The 15,027-nt window shown below is 49.5% G+C and overlaps 1 protein-coding gene across 1 annotated transcript; it reads left to right on the forward strand.

Moving 5' to 3' along the window:
- The first annotated feature begins 3,979 nt into the window (after positions 1–3,979).
- On the forward strand, positions 3,980–4,381 carry Nhlh1 (nescient helix-loop-helix 1). Its single transcript, XM_027419078.1, has one exon. The coding sequence runs from the start codon at positions 3,980–3,982 to the stop codon at positions 4,379–4,381; it is 402 nt and encodes a 133-aa protein (XP_027274879.1).
- The last annotated feature ends 10,646 nt before the right edge of the window (positions 4,382–15,027 follow it).

Consider the following 15,027-nt stretch of genomic DNA (forward strand, 5'->3'; position numbering starts at 1 on the left):
CCTGCCCTCCTCTCCTCCAGTCCTTCCAATCTCTGTTCTGCCTCTCTTGGATCTCCTCCGTCCTCTCCTATTAGCTCTTACCACTTTCTTCCCAAGCTCCCGATTCTCCGTGGATCAGCTTGGGCTTGCCAGTCTAGAAAAACTTCCTATGGGGGTGAGGGATTCTCTATCTAGAACCTGACCCGACTCCTGGACTGTTGATGGGGTAGGTGGGAGAAAGGGGTCTGGAAAAGAGACTGTCAGGGTGCTTGCGACCCAGGATGTCAAGGGCTAGGACCTGACCAGCATGTTAAGCTATGAATACTGTCTGTATGAGAGCTTACTTAGGGGGAGGACTTTTGGGTCCTCTTCCACATTTTAGTGCTGGTGTCTTAGTCTGTTCATAGTTTCGCTGTTAGTGCTAGGGAGAGCCGTCTTCCCAGGGGTAGGGAGATATGAAGAAGGGGCAGTCAAAGTCACTCTGGGACTCAGAATGGAACTATTTTAAATCCAGCTTCTTTGGAGGCTCTGCCCTGCTACCTCTAGTGTGGAGACCGAGGGGGTTCATCTGTGGTCTTGCCCTGGCTTTCGCCCCAGCCCCACCCCTTCCCCAGCTCTCTATTTCTTGCTTATGAAATATGCATGGAGAACAGATGTCCCTGCTCCCCCACTCCCCGCCCCCTCAGGGCCAGCCCCCGCCCCCAGCTCCCAAGGGGTTCCCAGATCCCTCTGCCAATGGCTGCCTGGCCTGGCTGTTTAATATTGATGAGGGGGCTGCCTGGGCCAGCCAATGGAGAGCTGGGGGTGTGTGTGTATCTCCATATATATATAAACACATAAGGCTGGACCAGTTCAGGTGTGTATGTGCCTGTGTGTATGAGTGTGCATTTGAGTGTGAGTGTGAGTGTGGGTGACTCCAGTGCTTGACTAGGATCACCCCTTCTGCCTAGGCCCTATATTTCCACCATGTGTCCCCCCCTCATCCGTCCCGGAGCCTGTTAAGTCACGACAAGCTGTCCCTAAGAGCTCTAGAAACTGGTTACTAACTTTGCAGACAGATGACCCTTGAGCAGCCCGAAGAGACTGGAGCTCTCCACACTGCCCCCCTCGCTCACCCACTTGGATCCTTTGGCAGAGTCCTTCTAGGTAAGGGGGAACCTTGGGCTGGGGAAGTGTGGGCATGCCGCTCCCAGTCTCTGGCTAGAGTCCCCTCCTGGAACCTTCCCCCTGCTGGGTCTCTCTCAACCTCTGCCTCTCTCTCTCCCCACGTCTCTTGGATTCTTTGGGCAACCTCAGTCAGCTGCTGTTGGAGAAAGTAGGATGGGAACCCCTGTTTTGGATGCTTGGAATTGTTGCTTCCCTGCTCCTTGGAGCCTGACGCTTGGAGACCGGACATGGAGGAAAGAGTTGATGGGAAAACAGAAGCTGCTGCTGGGAGTGGAGGTGGGAAGAAGGGAGGGGCAGGTGGAGATGGGTCGTGACAGATGGGGAGCAGGGAGGGAGAGCATCGGAGAGTGATGGAGGGTGCAGGGACATGGGTATTGGACAGAGAGGGGTTCCAGTTGTGATAGAAGTACCAGGAACCCAAGGCTGAACTCTTGGTTCCAGTCCGCCTTGGAGTGGGGAATTAGGGACACCACATGTACTGGGGGATGCTCTCCCACCACCCCACACTATTTCTCTCCTCTCCTCTTTCTTTGGTCCCTAGGATATATAGGATGTTCATAGTGTTCATAGTTACAGCTTTAATCAGCTTCTGTTTCATGTTGTGGTTGGTATGTAGGTGTCTCTCCACCATTAGCTGCGGTGGTCTTGTGTCCCCTCGCCCCCTGCAAGAGCTTAGTAACAGCTCTGGTCTCAAACCTGTCTTCTGTGTGGTGGGATGGGGGTGAGCCTCGGAGAAAGGGTGTGTCCCTCGAGACTGTCAGATGGAGAGCCAGGGCTGGAGACGAAGGGGATGGTGACTGGGAAGGAGCCACAATACTCTGTTTCTGTTAAAGCTTGAGCTCACTGCAAAAGACCCGTGATTCTGGGACAAGCAAACTTAGCTGGCCTCCATAAGGGTAGCTCCCAGAAACTTCCTAGGTCTCCTTTGCAGGCCATGGCACAGGCTGTGGGTGAGTTTCCCACAGTCTTCCTTGCAGAATTTCCAAGAGGCCATGGAATGGCAAGGGCTAAATGTGTGAAGGAGCAAGCTGGGGAGCCTGGTGGTCCCAAGCAGCAGTGTGTGCTGACAGGGAATGTTTTCTTTGGTTCTAATGGGCAGGGTGGTAGACCTAATGTCTACTGTGGTGATGTTGTGCCAAGCCCCATATATCCCAATCCACTCAACAATGTCCAGTCTCTGTGTTTGCATCCCCTCCCCCTGCAAGAAGCAAGGGGGCAGAAGGTTCCAAAGCCAAGGCTTGCAGTCCTCCCCCTACTATTGGGAAAGGGCTAGAGTTTCCGACAACTTCCCTTGGGGCTATTACTCCGCCTTTCCCCTTGTTTATTATTATATGCCCCCCCCCACAAAAAAACACATAGCAAAAAATGTGCTATCACAAAAGATGAGGGTAGAGCCTGAGAGTGTGAAACTGATCTCTAGAACGTTTTCATCTTGTGAATGTGAAATTCTATGTTCCTTATAAAACAGCTCTTCTTTGCCTCTCCCTCCAGCCCCTGGCAACCACCACTCCACTTTCTGTTTCTATGAGTTAGGCTACTTTAGAAACTTAAGCGAGTGCAGTCATAGGACTTGTCTTTTTGTGAGTTCTTACTTCACTAGTATAATGTCCTCAAGGGTTAGTTGACCTTGCAGTACAACAGGGATCCCCCTTCCTATTCATAGCTCATGGTCTATTATGTATACATTGTATTTTTGTTCTGTTCATCCACTCCTCCACTGGAGAACATTTGAGTTGCTTCTGCCACTGCTAGGAGCATGGGTGTGCCAATATCTCATGAATGCTAAAACATAGTGTATTTCCAGTTTCATTTTTTTTTTTCTGACGGACATCTAAGCTGTTTTCCATAGCAGCCGTGCCACTTTACAAGCGTCCTTCTTCACATTCTTACCAACACTGATCTACTTTTAGTTTGTTTGTATTTTGTTTTTGTTTTTTTCTCTCTAGTGGATGTGAGGTGATGTTTCTCTGTGGTTTTAATTTGCATTTTTAGTGATCAGTGATGTGCCATGTACTTTCATAAGCATGTTATGAAATGGCCATGTGTGCATTATCTTTGAAGAAATGTCTGTCAAGTCCTTTTCCCACTTGAAAATTAGGTTATGCCATATTTTGGTTGTTCCAGACTTTCCTCTTTTGAGATTATCACTATGTATCAAGTCTCAAATCCACAATCCTCCTTCCTCAGTCTTCCGAGTGCTGTGGTGCACCGGCATTCGCTGCCACACCTGGCTAAGAACTTGTTTATATACTGTGGATACGAACTTATTATCAGGTATATGCATGGTACAGGACTGTTTCCTTATAACATAGGTTGTGGTAATTGTTCTCCTTAGGTTAAGTTTGGCTTATTGTTGTTGTTGTTTTGCTTATGCTTCTGTTCTCATATTCAAGAAATGACTGCCAAGTCCAGTGTCTCGAAAGATTTCCCCTCTGTTTTCTTCTAGGAATTCAGTGGTTTTAGGTCTTCAGTTCTCTCGTTCAGTGTTAACATGCCTGCTGTGTCTTTCCTAGTACTTTCTCTTTTCTCTGTTTTTCCTCCCACTCCTTTCCACCTGCTGGTCTCGCTAGCTTCCGGACAGCCCTGACACTCAACTCTTCTCCCAGCCCTGAGCTGCCCACCACTTCAGCGGTCAATTCTTAATTCTCCTTCTCTGTTTCAGGCTCCCGGCTGGAACCCTGACCATGGAACCTTAAAGTGACTGCTTTCCTGAGCTCAGTGGCCCGGCCCGGCACTCCAGGCCCTTCCTGCCTCTCCCACAGCCCAGTTTTCAAGCTCCGAGCGGGAGGGGTGGGGAGGTGATCCGGTTTTCATTAGGCCGGAGGCTTCCATCATGATGCTTAACTCCGACACCATGGAGCTGGACCTGCCTCCCACCCACTCGGAGACCGAGTCGGGCTTTAGCGACTGTGGGGGCGGGCCCGGCCCGGATGGTGCTGGGTCGGGGGATACTGGAGTGGGCCAGGCCCGGAGCTCGGAGCTCGGAGAGTCTGGCCGCAAAGACCTGCAGCACCTGAGCCGAGAGGAGCGCAGGCGCCGGCGCCGCGCCACGGCCAAGTACCGCACGGCACATGCCACGCGGGAGCGCATCCGCGTGGAAGCCTTCAATTTGGCCTTCGCCGAGCTGCGCAAGCTGCTGCCCACTCTGCCCCCAGACAAGAAGCTCTCCAAGATTGAGATCCTGCGTCTGGCCATCTGCTATATCTCCTACCTGAATCACGTGCTGGATGTCTGAACTCAGCCCGCCTCCCGCCCTGGATCCTCCCCTCCTCCCGGGGCCTCTCCAGAGCCCCCTGTCACCACGCATTACTTAGAATGGCCGTCTCCTTCCCATCCCAGAGGACCGGGCCCACACCGCTGGTCCTGAAGGCCAGTTTCTTTTCATTGACCTAGGCATGTGAGGGATGTTCTCATGGGTTCCTTCAGAGAGTTGTTAGAGCCTATCTGGTCGGAGCTGCTTGCCACAGTGGTCAGAATGGAGTCCTTGCTGGATTTACTAGTCCTAACCTCGACTCAGCTGCTGCCTCTTCTGCCCTATGTCCAAGTTTTCAGAGACCCCAGACCCAGATTCTCTTCTGGCAATGATGGGACACAGCATCAGAATCCGAACGGGAAATGGTCAGGGGCAGAGTCGGGAGAGGGTTCCTAAGTCCCAGACTTCTCTAGCCATGGCTAGGGGAGGGATGGGCTCTTCGGATACAGAGAAATGAGTGAGGTGACTCCTGAGTAGCCAGGGGTTATAGAAAAAGTCTGCCTTTCCTTTGTCTATCTTGTTCCTGAGGCTTAGAATATACAGACCTCAGATCTTGGTCCTGAGTGCCTTGCCTTCTTGGAGCTGTCTGGCCACTCCCCTGTCTCTTCCCATGTCTGCCATTCCAGTTTTCTCCCTTTCCCTGTGCAGGCTAGAAAAATGAAAACCTCAGTCTTGGGATGACAATGATATCTCCAAACAGCCCAGGGCACCTTGCAGAAGGCCCAGGCCCTGGCTGGGCATCACAGCAGCAGTTGCTCCCCTCCCAGACCTTGAGAACATGCAAACCCCATCAACTCCTCCGTCAGATGCAAGGGGATGCCTGCTACTTCCCGCTGTGCATGCTCTGGGGCCTTCTTATTATTTTCCCCCTTCCTTCCTTAAGCTGCCATGGAAAGGAAGGTGCCCCACCCATGCTGCTGAGCCCCACCTGCCCATTGTAGCCTGTGCAACGGGAGTCGATGGCCTTAGAATCCCTGGAGAAGAAATGAACTCACGGCTTTTCTGTGCTCCATCCACCCTCACACCAAACTCCTAGCTCTACAAGGATATTTATTTATTTATGTATTTATTTATTTATTCATTTATTTATTTATAAATATTACTATTTATCACTGAGTTATGCACTTTGGGGTATGGTGAGGGGGACTCCCCACAGCTAGCTCTAGCTGGGACTCTCCTTTCTCCCTGCTAACTTCTTTCCTTTTCTTGCTCCTTCTCCAGTGCAGGTATGTGTGGGGATCCCTTCATCCACCATACCAGTGCCCTTTCCTCAGCTCCGTCTGTCTGTCCCCATCCCCTTTCCTCTGGAATAGCGCTCCTCCCCCAGCCTCCCGCCTTCTGGGCGTCCTCTCCCAGTCCCTCCCATCCTGACAACCCCACTCCAGTCCTATCCACCTCCATTTCTTTTATCCACCCTGCTTTTTCCAGTACCACCAAGAGCAGACCCCAGGATCTGCGTCTGGTGGCCTGTGTGTAAGTCTCTCTCTGGTTACATTCCTAATTTCTTACAAAAAGAAAAATTAAAGTGACCTCGATCTAGAACCAGATGTGGCTGCGGCTGCTTTGTGTTGGGAAGCTGGCCTGAAGATTGTGTCAGGTAGATAGCATCGAGGGGCCCAGGCATCAAAGCCTCTCCAGAGTGTCTGCATGGTGAGAGCTTTGTGTGGTAAATACATGAAGACAGAGAAAAGAGGTCATGCATAGGCCTGGGGTCTCCTACCAGAGACCCCACACATTCCATCTTAGAATTCACTGAGCGACGCTTTCTGTTTTCAGATCCTTTTCACTATGGTCTTGAGAGAAGGCAGCTGAGCATCCCAACAGAACCCAAGTTAAACCCATATCTGTAGGTCCATGCTGCTGGAGAAAGCCGTGTTATAAAATCAATGCACTGCCTTTTCTTTTATCATCTCCAGGCTAGGTCAGCATTAATTGAACCTCAGCTCTTGGCCTGTCCTGTGCTTCCCACGGTTAGATGCAAGATAGAGCACGATGGAGGGCATGATACTGAGAGAATGAGGAAAGGGATTTTAAAAAAGGAGTGCTGAGTGGCTGGGTTTGTAAGGCTAAGGCAGTTGGGCAGTCACTGGTTCAAGCCTAGGCTGAGGTAGGCAGTCATGGGTTCAAAGTCTAGCCTGAGATCCTGCCCAAAAACAGCAAAGGGGGAAAAGGTGCTGAACCGGCTTCAGAGGGAGTCTAGAAAAGACCCTAATATCAATTGATAAAGACATTTAAGCCCAGAGAGCCTTGTCCAAGGTCACACAGCTATTAGGGACACAGTTAAGACTCAGATTCGACTTCTTTTGTGTGTGTGTGGGGGCAAGTGGGCAGATTGAAGACGGGGACTCATGTAGCTCAGGCTGGGTTAATTTTATTTATTTATTTAGTTAGTTAGTTAGTTAGTTTTTTTGAAATAGGGTTTCTCTATAGCTTTGGAGCCTGTCCTGAAACTTGCTCTGTAGACCAGGCTGGCCTGGAACTCACAGAGATCCACCTGCCTCCCGAGTGCTGGGATTAAAGGCGTGCTCCACCACCACCACCACCCCGACTTGCCTTTGACTTCTTAAAACTCAATTTCTTGCAAACCAGGCTGGCTTTAAACTTGACACATAGCCTAGGACAATCTTAAATTTGAGATCTTCCCACCTGCTAACCTCCCAAGTGCTAGAATTACAGCGGTTTATTGATAAATCCCAGCCTCTTTAAAATGACCCAACCTGACAGGTGGCGCTCTTTTGGGCACCTGACTTTTAACAGGAACACTGATAAAACAGAGAGGCCTATTGCATCGTTAAGAAGGTGAAAGTTCTGGAGATCACACTACAAGGAAAACAGAAGATACATTTGGGGCTTTTGTTTTGTTTTTGATTTGATGCTGGGGAAAGGACCAGAGGCCTCACACATTGTAGGCAAGTGCTCTACTACGGGGTAGGAGGAGGATGGGGGCAGTTAAATAAAACTGTCTTGATAAAAGGGGCTAGAATATATATATGCACACACATATACACACATACTATTTGTAGTATAGTTAGGGGCAGTTCAGTTGGTAAAGTGTATGCCTAGCATGCACAAAAACCTGGACTTGATCCCTGGCATTGCATAAAAGGGGTTGGCTGTGCACCTCTAACCCTGGCACTCCAAGGTGGAGGCAGTTGGATCAAAGTTATTCTCAGCTATAGTTGAGGCCAAACTGGGATAGGTGAGAGCCTGCCTCAGAAAACAAAGCAAGCAAAGAGTAGATTTAGAGGTAAAACCATCCTCATCTTCAAATACTGAATGAAGAAACAAAAATGTACATTCTGTGTGCCTCAGAAGTTAGAATCATGTCCGCTGAGTACAGGCTAGAGGATAGTAGATTTTAATTCCAAGAAAAACCCCTGACAGGTTTTGTAGTACCTGGAGCTGTCCAGCCTCAGGGTCACCTGCCCTATAAAGAGGAATCCAAGCAGGGGACTGGAGCATCTAGTCTATAAAGACACCTAGAGCACATTCTCACTCCAGATGGAACTCTGGCTAGAGACGGTAGAAGAGGCTTTCCTAACTTAGAGCCATGTAAGATGGCTGAACATAAACGCAGTGGGAAGGACATACTGAGATGTCATCCAGTACTTGAAGGGTGACTGTAGTGTGAGCATTAGGGGTTTGTATCAGAATTGGAAAGGGACTGCTAAGATTTAGTGTCTTCTCTGTGAGTTCAATGAAACATCCTAACCCAGAGTCTGGCAAGAGGGTGGGTTGAACTGAGGTCAGGGAAATCTGAACACTACAAAACAGCAGTGTGGAAGGACCCGGACGATCCCTCAGTCCAGTCCGTGCCCCCCCCCCCAATCCTTACCTCTCTTCCTTTTAAATTTTTTGATTGTTTGTTTTTCAAGACAGCATTTTTCTGTGTAGCCCTGGCTGTACTGAAACTCTCTCTGTAGACCAGGCTGGCCTTGAACTCATAGAGATCCACCTGCCTCTGCCTCCCAAGTGCTGGGATTAAAGGTGTGCACCACCATCACTTGGCCCTAATTTTTAATTTTTTTAAAAACTTGAGACCAAGTATCACTATACAGCTCAGCCTGGCCTCTGACTTGCCATCCTCCTGCCTCAGTCTCCCCAGGGCTAGAGTTACACGGGTGCATGGCCAACACCTTTGATTATTTATTTATTTATTTGCTCATTTTGATACAAAGCCACACTAAATAGCCCAGGCTGGCCTTTAACTTGCCAACCACCTGTTTCAGCCTCCAGAAAGCTTGGATTACAGGTGACTATCTAGAAAAGTGATGTGACTTACTATGACGACAGACTGGAATCATAAGCAGGTCCCAGGATCCTGGGTATGCCTCTGTGCTGGGGGACCACCTCCGCCCCTACTCCCAGGCTGGAGAGCAGAGGGTTAGGGGCCCCTCCCCTCCCAGGTCCCTCAGGGCCCGAGGGTGATGAGAGAGGGCGGCTGCAGCTGTTGTGCTGCTCACTCCGAATTTCTACAGATAATCAATTGGCCTCGGCTGCCGCTCTGCTCTGCATGGCAAGACAGGGAAGGAGGCAGCGAGTGAGGGGGGGAAGAGAGACCAGGAGATGGGGAGGGGCGCAGAAAGGAGCAGCGAGGGAGATGGCAGCCCCTGGGCTGAGCGAAGGGAAGAAAAGTGGAAGCTCAAAGCTGACAGGCAGTGAGATAGGACAGGGCTAGAACAACACAGCTCATTTCACACTGCCCCAGAGGGCACGGTGACGCATGCCTGGAACCCCAGCACTAGGAGGCAGAGACAAGTGGATGCTCCCAAGTTCGAGGCCAGTTTTGGTTATACAGAGAGTTCTGGGCCAACCAGGGTTACATGGCAAGACCCTATCTCAAGCCACCCCCCCCAAAAAAACCAAAACAAACAAAAAAACCAAAAGAAAAAACAAAATGAAATGACAAGACAAACAAAGCAAAACAAAACAAAACAAACAAACAAACAAAAACCCAGAGCCAGAGCCAGCAGGGTGTGAGTGAAGGGGGATGTCAGGTAAGAGGTACAGTCAGTTACTTGGGGGATCCAGACGAGGGACCATCTGGACACTTCATCCCTTTCTTCCTCTTCTAGGCCTCTTGGAGTTGCTCATCCCCTGGCGACCACAGGCCCTGATCTTCTAGTTTTGTCTGCTATATAATTGCTCCCCTGCCCTCTATCTCAGAAAGCCTTAACTCAGTGACAGCAGAAGGCAAGACCCCAAGGGCTTCAAATAGGGTCTCTAAGCCAGTCCTTGCACATGCGTGTGCAGGTGCGTGTGCGCACGAGAGAGAGAGAGAGAGAGAGAGAGAGAGAGAGAGAGGGAGAGGGAGAGAGAGGGAGGGAGGGAGGGAGAGAGAGAGATTGAGAGAGGGAGGGAGAGAGAGAGATTGAGAGAGGGAGGGAGAGAGAGGGAGAGAGAGAGAGCGAGCGTGCACGAGCGCGCACACACACTCACACACACACACACACACACACACACACACACGAGTGCGGTAGACTGGCAGACATATGGCTCCTTTGTACCCACACAATGGAGGCCCTGTCTGTGCCCCTTTCAGCCTGGGCATAGAATGCTGGTGCTTCTCTCTCAGCTCACCCAGCCCTTCCTTCTCCGTACCCCATGGAGTGCTTGCCTTGTTTGCCTCCTCTTCTTTTCTTCTGGAAGGCCCCATCCTTTATCTTTCTGCTTCTTTCTAATGCCCTTTCCTGTGCCTTCAAATTTGACCAGGTATGGAAGGTGAGTTACCAAGAAAGTCGCCACCACAGGTCATTAACCCGGGAAAAGAACATGCAAACCCCTGTCTGTACGATTGGGGGTGGGGAGGAAACAGGGCCAGGCAGTGGCAGCACTGTACAGAGGGAGAGAAAGCCCAGCCCATACCTGGCAGCCAGAGGACTGGTGGTGACCCAGTTCCCTTCCCTTCCCTCCCTCCCTCCCTCCCTTCCTCTTTCTTCCCCTCTTCCCTCTCCTCTTCCTTTTAGTACTTTTGAGACAGAGAACTTGCTGCCATCCTCCTGCCTCTGGCTTCTGAGCTCTGGGATTACAGGTGTGGGCCACCACACCTGCTTCATCTTTACTCTACGTGACTATAAACAAACTGCCTGTTCTGCTGTCAACTTGTTCATCTGTAGAGTGGGAAGATAATTAAGACCTGTCAGAGTGCTAGGAGGATTAAACGAGATTGGCATAAAAGTGCTCCCTATGCCTGGCAGTGAGTGGTGGGGCAAGTCTTTAACCCCAGAACTCATGAAGTAGAGGTAGATGGGTCTCTGAGTTCAAGGCCAGCCTGATCTACAGAGAGAGTTCTAGGACAGCCAGAGCTACACAGAAACTCTGTCTCAGTAAAAGAAGAGCGAGAGCGAGAGAGCAAGAGCGAGAGAGCGAGAGAGCGAGCAAGAGAGAGAGCGAGAGAGAGAGCGCGCGCGCGAGAGCTCTGTTCCACACATGCTCATCAAATGACACCACGGGGGCAGTAACCAGCAGGGTCAACCTGCACTTCTGTATATTTTGTTCACTATATGAGGTAACAGGATACAGTGGTGGAAGGGTCTGACATGCAGCTCCTCTTCCACCAGACCAGCTATGCATTAGGGAGGGTGTATCCAGCCTTAGAGAAGAGGCCCTGGAATCAAGCCTCTTTCTTATAAGGTTCCTGAAAATTGGTTCCGAGTCAATCCTCTTTGGAGAGTTGGGAATAAGAAAGCTGTGAGATATACTAAACTCAGACTGGAGAAATCATAGCCAAGGAAGCGGGGGTGGTTGAAGATCTAGAGCAGGGTGTCAGAGAAGTCTGTAAGGACTTTTTTCTTTGGCTTCTCCAATTCCTTTCTGCAAAACCTTGGTCATTGCTTGTTGAACACTGCCCCCTGCTGGCCACTAGTAGAGCTGGTCTTCAGTCTTCCTCTTCCTGATGGAGAGAAGCTGAGAAACTGAGAAAGGGAAGAAACTTTCAGTCTTGGGACAAAGAGCAGAGAAATTGCTGGCGGGACATGCAACCTGGGTTTCTGTTCCTGAGAAATTGGGGAATGTGGGGTGTTGACTAGGCATGACTAGATTTTGTGTTTTATTACGTCTGTTCATAGATTAGAATTTCAAATAATTTTGTCTGTGGCTGTTTCATTTGGTGTGTGTATGCACCTGCACCCTGATGCTTGTTTCTTGTGGGTGCACGCACACACACACACACAAACACACACACACACACACACACACACACACACACACACACACACACACACACACACCCACCCCAGTGGAGGTCAGAAGTGCTGAGTGCCCCAAAGCTAGAGTTACAGGTGATTATGAGCGACCTGATGTGGGTCCTGGGGATCAAACTCTGGTCCTCCGAAAAAACAGTGTACACGCACGACCTCTGAGCCACTGTCCAGTCCCTCCATGCCTTTCTTTTATGTAGGAACCTGGGTGGCGGCTGTTAGGTAGGCAGCAAGAACAAGGCGCGGTGCTCTTGTCTTGCCTGGAGGCCCCTTCTCTCCCTCTGTGTTTTACTTCTTCCTTTCAGCTCCATCAGCCACATGGCTGTTTACATGTTGCAGTTTTTGGTTTCTCTGGTTCCCGCCCCGGCTTCATTCTGAGATCAGATCTTTGCTTTCCTCTAACACGGAGGGCTTGGATCTTCCAAGAGAAGCAAGGGGAGAGGTAAGGGTCCGAGGTCACAGCCTGTCTGCTAGTTACCTCTTTTTTTTTTCTTCTTTTATCTTCCACAGCATTCAAGTCCAGTTTTCCCTTTTATAATCTTAGAGGATTCTATTCCGTACAAGGCAACAAGTATCTACTGAAAAGCCGTGTGTTTCCAGTGCTGCTGCAGGTTCCAGTCCAAGCTCAGCACCCTTCCCCCGTCTATTTAGGATGGGCTGTGTGGGCATAGACACGGAGACAACTAAGTTATATTCGAGGGATGGAAGTGATGGGAGGAAGACTGATGAGGGCAGGGACAGGTAAAATCTGAGTGGGTTCTGAGGGTCAATGGCCCCTCAGGTCAGCAAGGTGATTACTGTGACCGCTGTAGCATGCCGCCAAGAGTCCCCTTTGCAGTTCCCTTCTTCACTGGACAGAGGCCCTCTCTTCCCAGGTGTGGGAGGGCTGACTCACAGGTGAGTCTCTCTCCAGGACATGCCTTGGGAGGAAGAAGGCTCTCTCTCCGGGGGCGTCTGCAAGCAATGACTGGTTGGTACGGCCGTCCTGTGCCTGAGAGTCCTTGTGGGAGTACCAGAGGCCTCTGTTGCAATCCTGAGATTGCCTCACACTCAACACGTTCACTCCTGGGATCACTTAACCGTGTACAGTGTCAGAGTCAAAGAGCCCTGTTCCCACCGTGGATACGGTTCAGCGATAGAATGCTCACTTATGATGTCTGTGTGAGGCCCTGTGTTCAGTCTCCAGCAATGAAAATAACAAGCAGAAAACATAAAACACAACCAAAAAAGAAAACAGCCTTTTTTAAAATTTTTTTCAGAGTGTGGAAAATCCCACTGCTTTTGAAGCTAAAAACCCACATCCATTTCCTGGGGAACTCTCTCTGGGACAGCAATATTCCAGGGAGAAAGTGTCATTGAAGTGAGATTGAAGTGAGGGTGTGGATCCCTGAGAAGGTTTACTGTGCAGTTTGGTATCACTGGGACAAAAATTCTAGGGGCTAGTGGGACAGGAGAGGGTTGGATGACGGTCAGGTAAGGTAGATGATGTCTAATCCTTTGCTACACATTGACGGGAAAGCAAACATGGACAGGCTCTAATAGGGCACATAGGTTCCACCATTATTTTATGCCTTAAAAATGTCACTTTAAGGAGCTGAAAAGATGATTCAGCAATTAAGAATGCATAATACTCTGGCAAAGAACCCAAATTCTGTTCCCAGCCCTCAGACTCACAACTGCCTGAAACTTCAGCTCCAGGGGATTTGATGCCATCTTCTGGCCTCTGAAAGCACTACATTGGTGTGCACATACCCACACATACACACATAATTAAAAATAAAATAAAATAAAATCTTTAAAAAAACTAAATGTTACTTTTAGGGTAAGCATACTGGTGCACTCCTATAACCCGGGTACTTTAAATACTGAGTACTTTGAGTTCAAGGCTAGCCTGGGATTTGTAGTAAGTATGGTTTGGATGAAAATGGCCCCCATAAGCTTGCATGTTTGAATGCTTGGTCCTCAGTTGGTGGAACTGTTTGGGAAGGACTAGGAGGTGTGGTCTTGTTGGAAAATGTGCACTGGGGGTAGGCTTCAAGGTGTCAAAAAGCTTATACCATTCTACTCGACTCTTTCTTTCAGTCTCTTGTTTGTGGATCAAATGTACCATGACTGCTGGCCTCCTGCCATGCTCCCACCTACTCTACTAACTCTCTGAAACTGTAAGCAAGCCCCAATTAATTTTTTTTAATGAGTTGCCTTGGTCATGGCATCTCTTCCAGCAATAGAAAAGTGTGCAGTTTGGTATCACTGGGACAAAAATTCTAGGGGCTAGTGGGACAGGAGAGGGTTGGATGATGGTCAGGTAAGGTAGATAATGTCCAATCAAACCAAGACAACAGCCTTGACTCCAATCCCCCACCACCACAAAGACATAGGAAGAGAGAGTTGAAGAGAGAGTTTTGTATATAGTGATGTATATAGTGAAATAGAGATATATTATGATATATATCTCACACAGGCAATGAGACACACACACACAATCATAGGGCTTATATCTGGGTAGGGAGCTGTTGCAAAGCTAATTGCATAAGGGCTTGTATTTGGGCAGTGGCAATGGGGAAGAGAAAATGGTTTAGGAAAGCTCTTTAAATGGTGAATTCAACAGGACGCAGTAACTTAGTGCACATATATAGTGGGAGAGATCTCCCAGCCTTATAGTAAGGGTGACTGGAGGAAGTGAGTTTCTGCTTTCCAAAGCACAGCACAAAGTAGGAGAAGCTTTGTGGGGGTCGTGATGGGTGTGGTAATGAGTGTGGTGGGGGTTGTGATGAGTGTGGTGGCCGCGGTGATGGCGCAAGAGAACAAGCTGTACTACCAATGTCTGGGGCTCCTTCTGTGGCGCTGTCTAGGAGGACATTTCCTTCTTGGGTTCGTAGCTGAAGATCTGGGTCTCTTTACCGAGATCATTCCAGAAATCTCCAACTCTACATGCCCGAAGAGGTTCTTTTATCTTCTTCCCACACCTCTCTTGCTGTTCCCCACCAGAGCTGGCAGTTCAGCACACCACCAGCATTCCATTGCCCTGGCTATCACACTTTCTTTCTCTCCTCCCGACTGCACATTGTTTAACCTCCGCACAGTGGCTGCTCCTGAAGCTACTGCTGCTTCAGCCAGTGAGTATGGTGCCACGGTTACTGGCTCACTTCTCAGGCAGCAATCCGTGGGACTTTTGTGTCTGGCCAGATCTGCCTCCTGCTGCTGCCACCAAATGTAGTTTTTAACTAAATCTCTATCTTCTATTAATCAGTAAGACTCGGGAGTCAGAGGCGGGGGTGAAAACCTGCTAGCTCAGAGAGGCTGAGGAGCAACCAGCTGACCTTCCTCTTCACTGTTGTCTCAGAAAGAGAGCCTCCTTCTGCTCTGCCAAACCAAAAAAGACCTCCACACTCAAAGTCCCTCCCTACTACTTCCTATCCATCTCTCTGT

This window comes from Cricetulus griseus, chromosome 5 (assembly GCF_003668045.3).
Source record: "Cricetulus griseus strain 17A/GY chromosome 5, alternate assembly CriGri-PICRH-1.0, whole genome shotgun sequence".
In the NCBI taxonomy this organism is placed as follows: Eukaryota; Metazoa; Chordata; class Mammalia; order Rodentia; family Cricetidae; genus Cricetulus; species Cricetulus griseus.